Source organism: Copidosoma floridanum, unplaced genomic scaffold (assembly GCF_036245765.1).
Source record: "Copidosoma floridanum isolate Cflo_tuat_1 unplaced genomic scaffold, Cflo_Japanese_pri ptg000030l, whole genome shotgun sequence".
Lineage (NCBI taxonomy): Eukaryota > Metazoa > Arthropoda > Insecta > Hymenoptera > Encyrtidae > Copidosoma > Copidosoma floridanum.
Window position 1 is genome coordinate 586377 of NW_028321907.1, and position 16109 is coordinate 602485.

At 38.0% G+C, this 16109-nt stretch overlaps 3 protein-coding genes across 3 annotated transcripts; 1 reads left to right on the forward strand and 2 right to left on the reverse strand.

Moving 5' to 3' along the window:
- Window positions 1-51: 51 nt before the first annotated feature.
- LOC106641572 (uncharacterized) lies at window positions 52-3191 on the forward strand. The gene is made up of 7 exons (XM_014356040.2): window positions 52-157; window positions 282-910; window positions 980-1153; window positions 1235-1353; window positions 1431-1577; window positions 1659-2516; window positions 2598-3191. Exons 1-7 carry the CDS (start codon window positions 153-155, stop codon window positions 3078-3080), a joined length of 2415 nt encoding a protein of 804 aa, XP_014211526.2. The 5' UTR covers window positions 52-152; the 3' UTR covers window positions 3081-3191.
- A 459-nt stretch (window positions 3192-3650) lies between these two features.
- LOC106641584 (glutamyl aminopeptidase) lies at window positions 3651-7820 on the reverse strand. Its single transcript, XM_089597200.1, has 15 exons — window positions 7757-7820; window positions 7645-7679; window positions 7115-7553; window positions 6728-6875; window positions 6380-6650; window positions 6132-6302; window positions 5958-6055; window positions 5758-5892; window positions 5291-5675; window positions 5098-5225; window positions 4832-5035; window positions 4685-4764; window positions 4448-4596; window positions 4247-4379; window positions 3651-4166 (listed from the first exon to the last, which is right to left on the reverse strand). Exons 3-15 carry the CDS (start codon window positions 7507-7509, stop codon window positions 3782-3784), a joined length of 2682 nt encoding a protein of 893 aa, XP_089453326.1. The 5' UTR covers window positions 7510-7553; window positions 7645-7679; window positions 7757-7820; the 3' UTR covers window positions 3651-3781.
- Window positions 7821-8816: 996 nt separating this feature from the next.
- On the reverse strand, window positions 8817-10354 carry LOC106641581 (acyl-CoA Delta-9 desaturase-like). Its single transcript, XM_014356048.2, has 5 exons — window positions 10111-10354; window positions 9878-10008; window positions 9596-9801; window positions 9303-9485; window positions 8817-9168 (listed from the first exon to the last, which is right to left on the reverse strand). Exons 1-5 carry the CDS (start codon window positions 10352-10354, stop codon window positions 8817-8819), a joined length of 1116 nt encoding a protein of 371 aa, XP_014211534.2.
- Between the last annotated feature and the right edge of the window lie 5755 nt (window positions 10355-16109).

Sequence of the window (16109 nt, forward strand, 5' to 3'; positions counted from 1 at the left end):
AAAGTTACTTCGAGTTATGATAAGTTTTCCATTGAAATAAATAAACAGCAAACAACGTCGTCTTATTCCATCTCCGATCGATGAAGATTTCACGAAAAAAAGAAACGGCCGAATAAATATCGGATACCACTGAGACAATCTGCTCGCACCCAATGGCGTAAGTTTTGCGTTTAAAAGTACCTTTTGTACCTGTTTGTTCACTTTCACATTGAAAGTCAGAAAATCGTGGAAAAAGAAAATGCTTTTTCCGTCACATTGAAGGATACGATTTATCGATTTAGATTCCTCGCTTTTGTAATAATCCTTCTGGTGAGGGTGACGCTCGCAACCGAGAGCGACGTATGGCGTCCTTGCGGGGAAATCAAGCGCGATCTGCGGATACCATGTGCGTGCGCTCTGACAGTGTCTGGCGCGAGGAAGAATGTTCTCTCCGTACGAGTCAACTGCGACCGCGTCGCTCTCAACGGCGACCTGATCCCACGGCTCAACGACTCGACGATCGTGGCTTTCAGCCAGAAGTTCGCGGGCCACCGCGGCTTACCGGTCGCTGTGACGAGCGCCCTCCCAGGTACCCTGGAATCCTTGGACTTTAGCGACAACTCGATCCGCCGGTTGGCCGATCGGCATCTCCGAGGACACCCCAACTTGACGGAACTCCGTCTGGCGAACAACGCACTCGGGGACAACGTCAATCCCATATTTTCGAGCAACGAGTTTCACGAGCTTTCGAGCCTGAAGCTCTTGGATCTGCGATCGAACGGACTGCGCGGCATCGAGGAGGGGATTTTCGCGGGATGCCCCAGCTTGGAGGAGCTGTACTTGGATTTTAACAATTTAACGCGGCCGCCGGTCGGATCGCTAAAAGGACCAAAGGCCTTAAAAGTCCTCGGTCTGGCTGGTAATAGAATCGGTAAGTGTGTACGTGTGTGCTATATGCGGCTTGCGCGTCGGTGCGAAACTTACAAAGTCATATTTTCAGATTCGATCGATTACGGTGCTTTTTCGATTTTCGGAGAAACACTGTTGAGCCTCAACTTGAGCAGCAATGAAATAAACTGGTTGAAGGACGGTGCTTTTACAGAAATGACAAGTCTCGCGGTTCTCGACATGTCGGGTAATCATATCAAGAATCTGAACAGCGACGCTTTGAAAGGTCAGTAAAAGTGTCACGAAGATGTTTCTCGAAAGTTCATTGTGGATAAAAATTTTTTTTTTTCATTCGTTACCCTTACAGGTGCGTACAATCTTCGAGAGCTCGACATGTCGAAAAATCTATTCGAGAACTTTCCAACCGAAGCCTTGCGCCATCTCAAAAATCTTCGAATCCTCGATATGTCGCACAATTCAATCACCGTAAGTTATGAATCGCACATGATTTTCCGCCAACACAACACAGCATACAAGTATAATGTATTGATTATGCGTTCCAGGAATTGGGGCGCCTGCACCTGGAGGACTTGAAAAATCTGCAAGTTTTAGACTTGAGTCGAAATAAAATTGCACACTTGGGCTCGAACACATTTGCCGATTTGACCCACTTGGTTCGCCTCGATCTCGCTTTCAACTTTTTACGCACCGTGAGTGACATCATCATTGTTAAAGCTACCATATCTATTTAAAATAAAGTACCCACGCGTCCTCTCGTTGCAAACATACAGATGGACGAATCGTCGTTCGGGGGACTGGGCAAGTTAAAATGGCTGTCGCATCTTGACTTGTCGCACAACCAACTGAGCGAGGTCGATCGTACGGCTGCTCTAGGGAACAACAGCCTCCTGTCGTTGGATTTGGCCAGTAACCGGTTGACCAGGATATCCGCCGACGTGTTCAAGCACCTGGTTAGATTGGAGCGCCTCAACATAAGTGATAACCCGCTCTACGGCGGATTTCCCCCGGTTTTCCCTCGATCGCTCATCGAGCTGGACGCCACGCGTACCGGCCTCGAGGTATTGCCGGCCGTCCTCCTCTTGAACCTCGCGAGCCTCGAGCGCCTCTATTTCGCGGGAAATCGGCTGCGAGAGATCGACGAGGCCACCTTCAGTCACCACTCGAACCTGACTCTCATCGATTTGTCAGACAACGAGCTCGCTACTCTGAGCAAAGGTGCCTTTGTGGGCCTCCCCAGCCTCAAAAATCTACTTCTCCACGGCAACAAGTTCACAAACGTGTCGTCGCAACTGCTCCCGGCTTTACTGGAGGACCGCGCCGGCTTCGCCAACTCCCGAGGAGTGAACATCAGTCTCAGCTGCGATTGCGGGTCCAAAGCTCTATGGAAGAGACTCAGAGTATTCGGCAGCGCGATCGTGTGCTTGTCACCGGTCGATGGTCAATCATCGTCTTGCGCATCAAAAGATGATGTTCCGATCACTGCACTTGAAACTGTAAACAGCAACAACAGCCAAGACGACAGCGTCGATTCAACGAGTACCGATCCGATTACTCCTCTTGAAGAGAGTAGCCCGTCGACGAGTTCGGAGCCCGCAATCGTCTGGAGCACGACGGCCCCAACGTTTCCGGTACCACATCGTCAATGGCTTATATTCGTACAATTATACGTGCCATGCACATTCAATGTTGTTTACGTATTTATTTTTTAGGACTCGAAAAGTAACAAATCATCTTACGAGCATCCGCCGGTGAGCGCATCGGGCATTGCTGGTAGTGCAGATGATTTTCTTATAATTGGAATTATTCTGGCGGTGGTGCTTCTCGTACTGATCGTCGCAGCAACAATATGCGTGTATCGAATACGCCGAAATTCTCATGTACGCGCTGCAGCCATGGCTTCCAGTATGCATGACGCGTCGATGCTGCGACCGGCCAGCAGTAACTTTGGCGGCGGTAAATTAAATCATCAGGACTGCGTTTACGTGAATTCGTACAACGGTTCCACTCTGATGAGGCATCACACTTCAGGCAGCAATGCCACCAATGCAACGTCGGCCTCGCCCGTTCAAATGCTACCCCTTGTACAGCCCCTGCCCATCATTCATTCCACACCAAATTCGCAATCGATGTACGGGTATTACGATAATGTAACGCCTTTTTACGTCATTTCAACCGATAACAAGTGGGATTGACAAATATTTCGTTTGTTTTTAACCCAGCCTTCTCAAAGAGCCATAAGCACTAAGTGTAAGATTGGACAAGAAATGTTAAATTTATTACTATTTTACGTGGGTTAGATTGTCAACGTGTAAGTATGTGTAAAATAATCGTGTAAAATTTAAGCTGACTTTTTATTGCAATGATAAATCGTTTCTATGTTATTGCTGTTTACCAGCCCAGTAGTGTGTTTCAAGTTTGTTTGTTGTGGTATTTCGTGAGTCATAGATTAATGATTATAAATTTTTATTTGTAGAATACGTGCTCTTTATAATTTGTCAAGAGCACGTAATTGTAATAAATTAATCAAAATTTAAGAATTATCATCAGTTTTTGTTATTATTAACAATTTCTTTGATTCAACAAGTACCTTTGATGCCTGACTTGGGGATAAATTTGTTTCAAAATATTCAAATTTGAAAAATCGAGATGGGTCAAACATTTTATAGTTTTCTGATGCCTCTCTTGCTAAATTCATTGATCAATTGTACCAGTTGGTAAATTTTGTTTTTTTTGGGACTAATCGTTATTAGGAGTCATTATTATTATGAAAATCACTCGGTACTTTATTTTTGTAAACTTCTTATAAAAAAATTTTTTTTGCGTTTATTGATTTTTATCATATGTGATATATATTAAATAAAAAAGGCACCTGCGGAAAAAGACTCCATTCTTTTTAGCTCTTGTGTTTCGGCGTTGGCCTCGAATCGAGCCATTCGTTGATCTGGTTGCTGTTTCTCTCGAGCCATGCAATATTTGTTTCGACAGTTTCCAGTGCTTGAATTCGATAGGAAGCTCCCGCTCCAGCCTCGGGATACTTTTCGAAAAAGCTGTGCATTTCGTTCAACTTTATAGTCGTGGAAAATTTTCTAGTAATAGCGGGTATCAGTTGTCCCAAGTAGCGATCGTTCAAAGTATATCGAGTTACGAGCAGTTGCCAATTCTCGCGCACCCAGTCCCACACCAAAAGTCTACCTTCCGGATTGTTAGATATGCTTGAGAGACAATTGAGGGCATCTTGCGATCGTATATAGTTTTCATCCATTGCCAAGTTTATGTATCTAAAAAGAATAAGGGGAGTAAAATCCTGTGCACGCGTCATCATTTACAGATTGATGATGTATTACTCATAAAAACCTACTTTTTCAGGATCCAATTTGAACGAATACCCGCCAATCCTTTCATTAATTTAACTTTTTCTGCTGCATTATTCTCCTTGGTAAATCTTTCAAACATGACATTCCATTCTTGCTCGCCTCCAACGGAATTCATGCCTACGAGAATTATAGTAATCAACGAACTGAGTATCGTCAGAATAGATTTTGATACAAAAATTTCTTACCATAATAATAAACAAGGTCGCGAATATCTGGATGAGGTCGTACATCTTTTTCATTGTTTATCCAGGTCTTAAACACATCCCCGACTTCTTCTAAGCACTCGGCATGGCCAACGTAACAGGCAAGACTCAAAATGGTGTTTCTCAAGTTCCTTAATTAAACATTTTTTTTTTTTTTTTTCAATCATGTTTGAGCAAACAATGCGACGAGATATAATTTACGTAAATATATAGACTTACGAAGTTTCCGGCTCTTCCGATTCATCGGGATTCCATGTTACATCGTGATAGGCACCGTCTACGAGTTCTCTTACATAGTCCTGAAAATTTAACTGTTTAGTACTTGGTATTTTGCAGAGCCATGGACACGAATTACACATAGCTTACGCGGAACTTTTGCAAGAATGTAGTCGACGACAGTAACGAATCGATAAATTTGAGATTACTCGCTGCAACATACCATGGTGGATAATTTTTTTCATTGCCCAAATAAAGTGTCATGTTCAAGACGATGAGGTAATCTAATTGTTCAGCGTTGGCCAAACTGAAACCATCTTCGAGTAAATGAGTTCTATCTTGAATGGAGAAACGCTGCAATAACGTGATTTTATTATTTAGACTCGCAGATTTGTGCAAAAATTAAAAAGGTTTACCTTGTGACTCCAAAGGAGAACGTTGAGCAAAGTTTCCCAGCCAGATGCGCAATAATTGACTCGATAATATCCAACTTGATCGGCATTGAATTTAATCCAGTCAACAGGCTCGTTTAATTCAACCGTTACTGTAAATAAATTGTTCTGCTATAATAACCAACATGTTGCATTTACACATCTTATAAACACTCACGATTACTGGCATCCTTGTCGAACCAAATCAACGTTGGAGTAGAATTTTTACTGGTTACATAAGTTATTGGAATTGTCCACTTGTAACCAAACTTAGATTCCGACTCGTTACATTTAGCATTTGCATATGATAGGAATCTTTTCTGCGTTAAAGTGTACTTTGAGCCATCTTTAGCAACATTTACTACGGGAAAGCCCATTTGAATCGTCCATGTATTCATAAAACCTTGAATATTTACTTGATCTTTAACATTTTTCTGCAGCATGTTGAAAAAGTCTTTAGTTTCTGCGTTCCCATACGAAAATTTCTTTAAATACATCGTTGTTCCAGTAAAAAAAGTATCAGAACCCAGAGTTCTTTCCAGCATACGTAGGATTGATGCTCCCTATAAGAGGATAGAAAATGCAATAAATTGCTGCTTCATGTCCTAGCACGGACGATAAATTGAATTAATGCCTGTTGTCGACCTTTTGATAAGAAATAAGATCAAAAATTGCCGTTATTTCATCAGGACTATTGACTTCCTGAACAATGGGATGTGAACTTTTTTTTGCATCAAAGTTTAAAGCGGGATGTAATACTTGGAGTGCAAAATGGTCCATCTGAAAACGAGGTTTCAATATTTATTACGAGCCTAAAATAGTTAGGTATTATTTGGCTGATTTACTAAATGCCACTCGGGAAATATTGCGCTTGCACTCTTGTACGTCATATAAGTTGCAAAGCCTTCATTGAGCCAAAGATCGTTCCACCATGCCATTGTTACTAAAGACGTAGATATTGAAAAATGAGAATCCATAAAAAAAATTTCCATCAAATGAATAAAACTTTAAAACGTTACCCAAATTTCCAAACCACATGTGTGCAAATTCATGCCCAATTACACCAACTATAGCCTCTTTGTTTTCTGTGGATGTGGATTTATTACTATAAAGAAGTCTGGCTTCTCTGTACGTTACAAGCCCCCAATTTTCCATTGCACCAGAAACGAAATCCGGAATAGCTGCCATATCTAGTCAGTGAGCATCAATAAAACGAATTAATCGTCATGACAGTGCATTTAACGGCCAATTAGGCGAGTGTCCGTACCCAGTTTTGGTAAAGGATAATCAATTTTGAACAAATTTATATAGTATTCAATGATTTTTACGCCAACGTCCAAAGCAAACGATCCCTTTTCTTTTTGAGTTCTAGTTGTATATACGCTGATAGGGAAAGTTCGTCCATTGAGTCCATTTGCTTTTCTCGTTACTGCAACAAAGTCACTAACGATAAAGCAGGCCAAGTACGTCGACATTGGCACAGTTTTTGCAAATACAGCTGTGGTCAATCCTGCTGATGGTTTGTCCACCATAAGGTCCTGAAAAAATTCATACAACCAACAGTAGCAATCACCTTGATTGCGATCAAACAAAGAATTTTATTCACAACAACAACCTTGACGTTCATATTAGACAAAGCATGATAGCAATCTCCACTAGGGTGTACAAGCTTAACTTCAAACTCTGCCTTGAATCCTGGCTCGTCAAAGCACGGAAAGCATCTTCTGGCGTAAGTTGGCTCAAATTTTGACGTGGCAATGGTTCTAAGGTAATATACAAATTTTTTTAAAAACACATCACCTTTAAGTTGATATTTTCAAAGTTTTCTTTGTAAATTTGAAATTCTTCAGTGTCAAAGCTTGAAAAAATGCATATGAATTTCTACTGCAACCAAAAAAAGGATTTTTTACCAATGAATTCTTTTTACGTCAAACTTTCAAAACTTTCTCTCAAATGTACTTTTACCAAGCTTTGAAAGTAAAAACGTATAAACGTTGCTTACCTTGTTTTGTTTGCCTCATCTTTGTACTTGCTTGAGTAAAAGCCGACAATTTTATTTTGAAGCGATCCCTCAAACGACAAACAAAGATTATACAGACCTGAGCTTATTTCTTCCCTCAAAGCTATATTAAAAATCTCATTTTCATTGTCCGTGTAACTTTTTTCAATCACCACTTTACCATCATCTTCTTGGCTTCCGTGCGGTTGTAAACTGACAACGGTAACATTCAAATCTTTTTGGTGTAATTGCAAATGCTTACGATTCAATGAGACATCAATGAGAATTGATACTTTTCCCGTAAACGTGCCCTTTCCTATATCTGGATGCAGATAAAGATCGTAATTCAAGGGCCTCACCGTTTGAGATAATCGAAAATTCTTGTCCATGCCAGCCATATCGCTGTACTGTCCCACTAAATGATGGCTTGATCCCACAAATTCTAAGAACGTAATTTTTACAATAATAAAACTATTTTTTCATAATTTAAATAGTATTCTTTTTTTTTAATTATAATGTTCATCAACGCTTACCACCAAGAAGAGGAAAAAAAAGACTAGCTCGACGTCTTAAAAATATTACAGAAGTTGTAATGCACAAACAAGTTAAGATAAGCATTAGACACAAAATACAAATAATACCGACGGAAAAATAATTGAGGTTATGTTTTTTTGGAACCTTACGTTCACTGCTAGTGCTGCTACGCGTATCATCGTACATTCTGCAAAAGAATATACTTAACGTATATATAAGTGTATCCGTGTGCGATGCAAATATAAAGGTTGCGGCAGAATTAAAACGATGATACGTTTTTAATAGTTATTCTTTATTTCAGAACAAGTACACAATAAATTTTTCTTTAAAATTTAATAAATTAAGGTGGAGTAACGAGTATGTACATGAATGCGATAGCAGTTTGTCCTCAGTAAGTCGGCACTCGGCAGTTTAACTTGGCTTGGCTTCAATTTGTCACTACTTAATTATACTATATTACCAGCTCACTTGACAAATGACGACACCCAGTACTAATAAATGATTCATTGATCGTACAAGTTATGTTTTTCTAAGGCAAGTTTAACTATTTTCATGACGAAAATTGTAGGTAATTTTGAGTTCCCTTATATAAGTAAATTAATTGTTGCGCGTCAAAGTTTACATGAATAAAAGTATACAATTATTTTATTGTTGGACTAGTAAATGATGTATGTACATATAACATCTATAACTTGAATGTACAATAACAGTGTTTTTTTTCTTTTTTTTTTTTTTTTTTCTTTCTTTTTTTAATATAATACATTTGATGACGATATGGTCAACAAGACCGTTCGTGTAGTGCGGTGTGCGTGCGTGTGTAATTTTAATGCACTCTTGATGTATTATTTACTATAATTGCATATTTTTTGGGCTTTTAAATTTTAGTTGCTGTTAATCAAGTATAAAAAGTAACATCGAGCAACTTGAAAAAAAAAAAAAAAAAAATGAAATAAATAAATAAATAAATAGCTGTCAAGCGTCGAGTGTTTACATATTTGTTCTTAAATCCTTATTTCTAATTATTATTATTATTAAATTCGGCGCTCAACACAATTTTCATAGTAATAATAATAATAATAATGATAAAATAATGATAAGCTTATACGTAATAAATTGTTACACAATAGTAAATACAATTAAAACTCCCCGAATGTTGACTTATACGCACGCGTCAGTCAGACTTGTTGATGACCTCGGCAAAGTCGATGTCCTCTTGTCGCATGTCCCTGTCGCCCCATCCCCAAATGGCATTTTCGTGGTGGTGATTCGGCGAAATTTGCGCAATCCGAGAGCCATCCCCGGTGCGCGCCGCTCGCTTCTCGACCATCGTGGTGGGCACGGTCTTGAGATCGTACGCCCAGCCGATTCGGGCGAAGAAATCGATGAACGCCGTGGTAAAGTTGGCGCGGTAGTTACCCAGTTCCGCTGCTTTGTAGTCCCAGGGAAACACGTGGTGGTAGTTGTGCCAACCCTCCCCAAATGCCCCCATGGCCACGCGAATGTTGTCCGTAGCGCTGATCGTACTGATGATGCCGAGAGCAAAACAATAACAACGTTTAAACATCACGTCGCGTCTTGGTCTCAAAAGTCAAACAAAAAAAATATACACACACGTGCTCTTTTATCATGCATGATAAAAGTACGGTTAACAACTTACTCGTCGAATGGCTTGTTGCCCCAGATGTGAGCAGCGGAATTGACCAGCCACGTGAGATTCAAAGAGAGCGTGTACCTGAAAATCGTCGCGTACCACGAGTACATGCCGTTCTCGTTCCAAAAGTAGCAAGGCACCCAGGCAGGAAGAAGAAAGCAGAACAATGGCATCAGAATAATGTAAAGCCTGCAAATGCCAATGTTCAATTTAATCGATCCGTTTACCCAATGGGTACACCTATACTGCATGTATATATAAATCATTGTTTTTTTTTTTTTTTTTTTTTCAAACGTTACCTTCGCTGCCACACGACAACTGGATCTGCGTCCAAGTCGCTCATGTCAACAACGGCGCCCTTATTGATGACGTCCGGATGCTTGCGAATGAGCAGCCAGCCCATGTGCGAAAAGAAAAAGCCCCTTTGGGCGTTATGCGGGTCTGCGTCCGTGTCGGTGAACTTATGGTGCACCCGATGGTCCCTCACCCACTCGTAAAGGTGATTCTGCAAATGGTCAATCATTGTTCACTTTACTACCTATACTACACTCCAGTGGTATTTAATTCTCCAATGTGGTCACCTGGAAGGCTATAGTTTGGAAAATCATGAGGATTATCCTCAATGGCCATTTTGCTTTGTAGGAACGATGGGCCCACAGTCTGTGTGCTCCCGCCGTGATGCCCAGCGCCGACGCCATGGCTATTAGTATGGCTGGGGGGGGGGAAAAGAAACATTTCAAGTGTGAAACACACACCTCCGATTTCGGTTAAGTAAGGAAAAAAAAAAAAAAAAAATTTGTTTTGTGCAACTCACTCCATACGAATGTGAGGAATTTCGCTCCCGTGTAGAGTAAGTACATTCCATAGAGGGCCCCAATGTGGAGATAAACGAACGCAAAAACGTTTCTCCAAACGATTTTCCAGCTGTACTTTTGTTCCGGTTTTTCTACGCTCGCGCGGGACGTGGCCGGCTCATTTTGGGATTTTCCTTTGCTGGCTGCTTGCTGCGAGGCCTCCAAAAAAAGTGTCGCCGAGTTACCAAATAAATTTGGCGCCATCTCGCGAAGCTATGAAATCATGAAAAAAGAAATCAAAGTATCGAGGAAGATGTAGGTAGTAAACACGAGCGCCCAGCCAATTATGTGCACGGTCGAGGTACTTAATTGTATATACGTTGCGCGACGGCAACTTTCTTCGAGAGGCGCTTCGGCGTCGCCGCGGTGAATGGTAAGTACACCATATGCAGGTAGTTAGGCGCTAGTGCAAGTGCGCTGGTGAAAGAGGGGGAGGGAAATTGTAAGATAATCACAAGCCGTGCCGGCGTGGATGCTGACGAGAGAGCCGAACGAACGGGATCAGTCTCGGGAAAAAGAGGTCACAGCCACTTTCGAGGTCAATGTTACCTAGTTGTAAGACGCTCGCGTTGCACGGGCTCACTCTCACGGGAACGGTGAAACGGAATACGCTTCACGCCTTTCGTTACTTTAAGCACCATCATATTTTTACCCATTTCTTTTTTTTTTTTTTTTTTTTTCTGGTTTTTTCCACTTATTGGAATGAAACTTTAACTACTTTTTTCTTTTTTTCAAATCAACACAAACAATTGTTTTAAAATAATGCCTGTGTCAAATGTCATACGTGAACATTATCATCAGTAATTACTCCGCGAACTCGAAAACTACTGTTTTTGCAATTTTTGAAATTTTCAGCAAAATCAGCGCTGTAATAGTAAAAAACAATTTGGTACATCTCGGGTAATTATCCCCAACACCTGTGTAATCTCGCAATAATTGCAGCGTTTGTAATTCGGCGTAAAATTATTTGACATTGTTCTTGTGGTGGCGAGTAAATTCTTGCGAAATGTACTCAGTTATCACACCACTTTTGTAAAAAAAGGATAATTGACGCGCGTCCACAAATAATTGTCGTAGTCAAATATTTGAAATGAAAAAAAAATTTTTTTTTAACCATACGCGCACTTATCAATAGATTAAAAAAAAAAAATAAATAAATAAAAACAATTAAATTTCTTAATAGAGAGTATGGAGTATAGGAAAAGCAATAAAAGCCGCGGATAATGTTGAAACCATGTTAAAAATGAAAATTTCAACTCACCTAATTAATTAGACTTGAAAACTATACGAGCAATGGGATGGCTCAAATATTGAATACAAACTACGACACACGCGGCGATACGTTATTACCAGTTCTACCGACGCGATCAAACTGATCCGGACTCGCGCTTAGCCCGAGAGAGAATACAAAGATCCACGTGCTTCTGGCCTACTTATGAGCCTTTCTCGACGTTCACTACTCCGAGATTCCCCAATCGTGAAAGAAGAAAAAGAAAAACAACGTGTTCCCTTTCCATCTTCACAGCCACCTCGAGTCCACTTTTTTTTTTTCATCTCGACTCCCCGCACACAAAAAGAGAGTGTCTAACAATTTTTAATACGAAAGGAATCGGCCACAAGTTCTGCCAAGTGACGAATCGAGTACGTACACGATGATTTTACTTACACCTCTCGTTGCAACAGCGAATAATTATCAAGTTCGAAGTTCCCCCACGATTTCCTGGCTAATTTTCGCTTTAAAAACGCTAGTCGATTTTACCGGATGGGGCTTGTGAAATGCTTGAATCGATTTAAATAATCTCGTACGCGTCAATTGCGCTCTACGTGAAAACGGTGACCTACTAAAATACTTTAATTACGGTACAATAGTAAAATATTCGCAAAACCATACCCAACGATTGATAGTGTAATTTTAGCCTTGATATTTGAAATATTAATAATAGGAGATAAACGAAGGAACACAGAGTTCTACTTTCCGCTTCTGTAGCCGATTAAGGTTATCAAACGGTACATGCCAGTGATCTTAAAAACTTGGACTTTCTCTTGCTGGTGTAGCAAGTGATTTCATCTCACCTCTTAAACATAATAGATACGCGTACGCGTAAACTACTTCAAACTTTTTTCCCGTTCACTGTAAGCCGAACAAAAAAATACGACACTTTTTTTATTTTTCGCTTACATCAATAAGAAAACATAAAATTAAATTTTTTTCAATGATGACAAGTCATCTGTTTCTAGTTTTTCTTTACTAGTATTTTCATTTTTTATCCATCAAGACATTGCGTGCGAAGATATACATCAATTTGACGCTGGCAACAGTTTAATCGCGACAGGAAATATAAAATTTGTTAATATACACTACACTTTATTTCGGCTACGAGAAAAAGCTATTCGAGTACGGGTAAAATCTCGCCGTACTGGTAGCATAGAAACTTTTAGAATATTTCATATGGTGAGCAGCTTTCATCAGCTTTCTATCTTATGACTTCCAACTGAATACTGCACAAGATAACTTTTACTTTCATTTTGAGATTTAAAACCAAAATAAATTTATTAATTTTATGTATGACTGGAATATGTTTAATGCAAACCTCAATTTTTAGTGCTAAAGCTTTAAACAGCGCGTAGCGATCAGTAAGTTTCTGGATTAAATATATGTAAATTACTGCAGTGTAAAAGATGGAGAGGAGCCTAAGCTAGCACAATAAAAATTTTTTCACTTAAAATATTTTTACTAAAAGGAGTTCGTGGGTTATCGTCCTTTTTGCAATATATTCATTATTTATGGAGACGTAAACATTTTCAGTTTAAAATGTAACTCTGGCTAAAAATATCACGCATTTATTTTTGCAAATATTGTATTGTATTGTTAATGTTGATAAACATTGAATGAATAATTTTCTTTTAGTTTTGTTGCAATTTTAACATCAATAGACTTTTAAATTGAAATATAAATTTAGCTTATGCTTGAATCAATTTACTTGACAATAAAAAGTTTAAAAAAATTAAATTAAGAAGATTTGACGGTACAAACTAATTTTTATAAAAAAACATAGAAAAAGTAAAGTTTGATCATTTTTTTTCGCCTTGCGATTTTAAAATTAGAATCGTAACAAGATTTGCGTGGATTTGCTTTGTGGCTCATAGTATGATTATAAATATGCACGAGCTACTTTGCCTTAGAGACGGGGTAAATAGGGAGCGCTTTACGTTTAAGTTCAAATTTGTCTTTGGAGCCCGGTGTTACGAGCAGATTGCATTATTGCCATCACAGAGTTATGACATATTTTTTTCGTAAATTTGTAAAGCCACTTTTATTTTTTAAAAATTTGAATAATAGTAATACTCAAAATATAATTAGTATCGTGAAAATATAATACGAAGGACAATCACAGATTCTTTTCTAGTAATATATTATTACAGTGTACTAGTAATACACAAGTGTTCGGCGATGAGCATTACAGTATTACGCTAAGCCTACGGTTCTCGCAAATTCTCTCGGAATCTTCTAGTTCAAGGTGCGGTACGTTCGCTCAAATTTCTGTCCATACGGATAGGTGGTCATAAAAAAAGCAGGAAGCCATATAATGAGAAATAGTCTCTGTGCGGATGGATGGAGGTGGATAAAGAAGAGGGGAACCAGAAGGATCGGTTTTAAGTTATGCGTGGCGAGCCGACCACCGTTACATTTGAAACTCACATTTGTAAACTGATCTACTATGAGCCGGTATATTTTATTTTAATTGATTCACTTGACGATTTCCAACCGATGATCGGTATGGATTTAAAAAAAAAAAAAAAAAAAAAAAAAACCAAGCGAAGAAGGTTTGACTTTAATGAGGATACCACTTGAGGACACTATACTTACATTGCGGCTTGTGTGAATTATTGTGTATGTAAATGTGGCTTCCACTTAGTTTTTCGAAATTGCGCAAGGAATACGAAAACTTAATCTTTATTCCAGCTCATTTTGTCCTCCTTCCAACATGGGAAATTGGCGTAGTAGGTACTGATGTGGTAAAGTAAGAAAAACAAGTATTAACTGTTGTATATGTTTTATTGTTCTCGCTGTCTCAAAGCAGTTAAGATATGATGTCTTGAAACATCTAATCGCATGATCGAGCTACCTCACCAGTTGGTAAAGTTTTGTCGCGTGATTAACACTACTGATTATTATTATAATTATTATTATTATTACTATTATTATTATTATTATTATAAAATTAACAACGATAGAAAAAAAGCTAGAGATGATTGCATTCGTTACGAGATTTTGGTCTAGGCTAAAGGCACCTTTGAAATGCAGATTTACAGAAGTGCGTGAAAGAGCCAAGTTCTAGATTTTGTACTTTGATCCCAATTTTTAAAAAATGTACATAACAAAATATTAGTTCAATTTTTCCGCCGAAATTTGACTACGTTTGTGTAAGCGCTTCGAATTGCCAGGTTCGTCATGCGTTGTTGATAACTCTTTGGTAACGACTGATTTTCTCAAACTTATTTCGATTGTATGCTCTTGTTACGTATCGCATAATAATTATAACAGTGAACTTAGGAACTTTTTGTCATTATTATGGTACAAAATTAATTCTTACAAACTGGTGTAAATGATATTTCACGTCGACGCGTTAACACAATTGAAATTAAACTTAATAAAATGATGGTCGCCTATCGACAACTCGAACTTAGTGGTGTCAATCCCAAAACACTCAGGCACTTGGCTTTACTATTACTTAAACTATGTAATGCCTTATGCAACATTACTGACACTATTTCGTGATGTTCCTGTAGCACTTGGTAAGATAACAAAAATAAATTCCTCCCTAAGTTTAAACGAATTGTGCACAAAAAAAATTTTTTTTCATCACCATTGAAAATTTTCTACAGATGTCTTTGACTTTTACACTTTGAAGCAAAAATATTCAATAATAAAATTGATTGGTATGGTAGTACGTTACATGCTTTTTTATTCATTTAACTCCTTAACATGCATACTAAGCAAGATCATCATCGAAAACAATCGTATAAAAAAATAGATTATTTTTCAAACATAATGTAAGATGATTTTATATATAACTATTTTTTCACCTCATTACAGTCACAAAAATATTTTAAGTGAACAATAATGTGTCTTTAATTTATAGCAATTGCGATTCCTTAGTATTTTAATACTGTAAGTGTACACTGCGTTGGCAAATCGATAACCATATGTACTATTGTAAAATTTGAGGTAAATATTTATTCAAGTTTGTTGTCGGATAATTGAAACTTATTTATTTTCGATGGATCGTTTATAAGTTCATAAGAACCAGAATTTGAAATGTTTGGAAGAAGCTAAACTGAGTACAAGATTTCGAAAACTATGCTAATCCCCATGACTGTAAATTCAAGTTATTTTGAAAAATAGAGGAAGATATTAACGTGCTTTTATGGAAAATATGCTTAAATATGACTACTCTTTCATCGCAAATGTTTAATACTTATGGTGTGCATTTTATAATTATTTCATGCTAACGTTTCTTTATATTTATAATTAGAATTATTCAAAAAATTTTCAGTGTACCTTTGCAGTGTTAAAGTGTGTATTTTGTACTACGAGCATAAATTATTAATTTTTCAATCATCTAGATGATAATATTAAAATTACGATAAAATAGAAGTTGTGTAATTTCACTACTGATGGAATATTTTGATTTAATTGTATTCTATCCGATGGTTATTAACTTGTCGAAATTTATCAAAAATCTGTTGGCTACGGCACTTTTTTGTAAATATTATTTCAATTTTATTTAAATTTACTAATAATTAATTTCAAATATTTGGGCTTAAAAATAAAACTAGTATTTTTAACGCGATGAAACGTACTGTAATAAATAATTGAACAGCAATTTGTATGTATATTTTGATTATTTTTGTTTTGCCTTAGTGTCAATTTTATTATATACTTATAAAAGTAAAA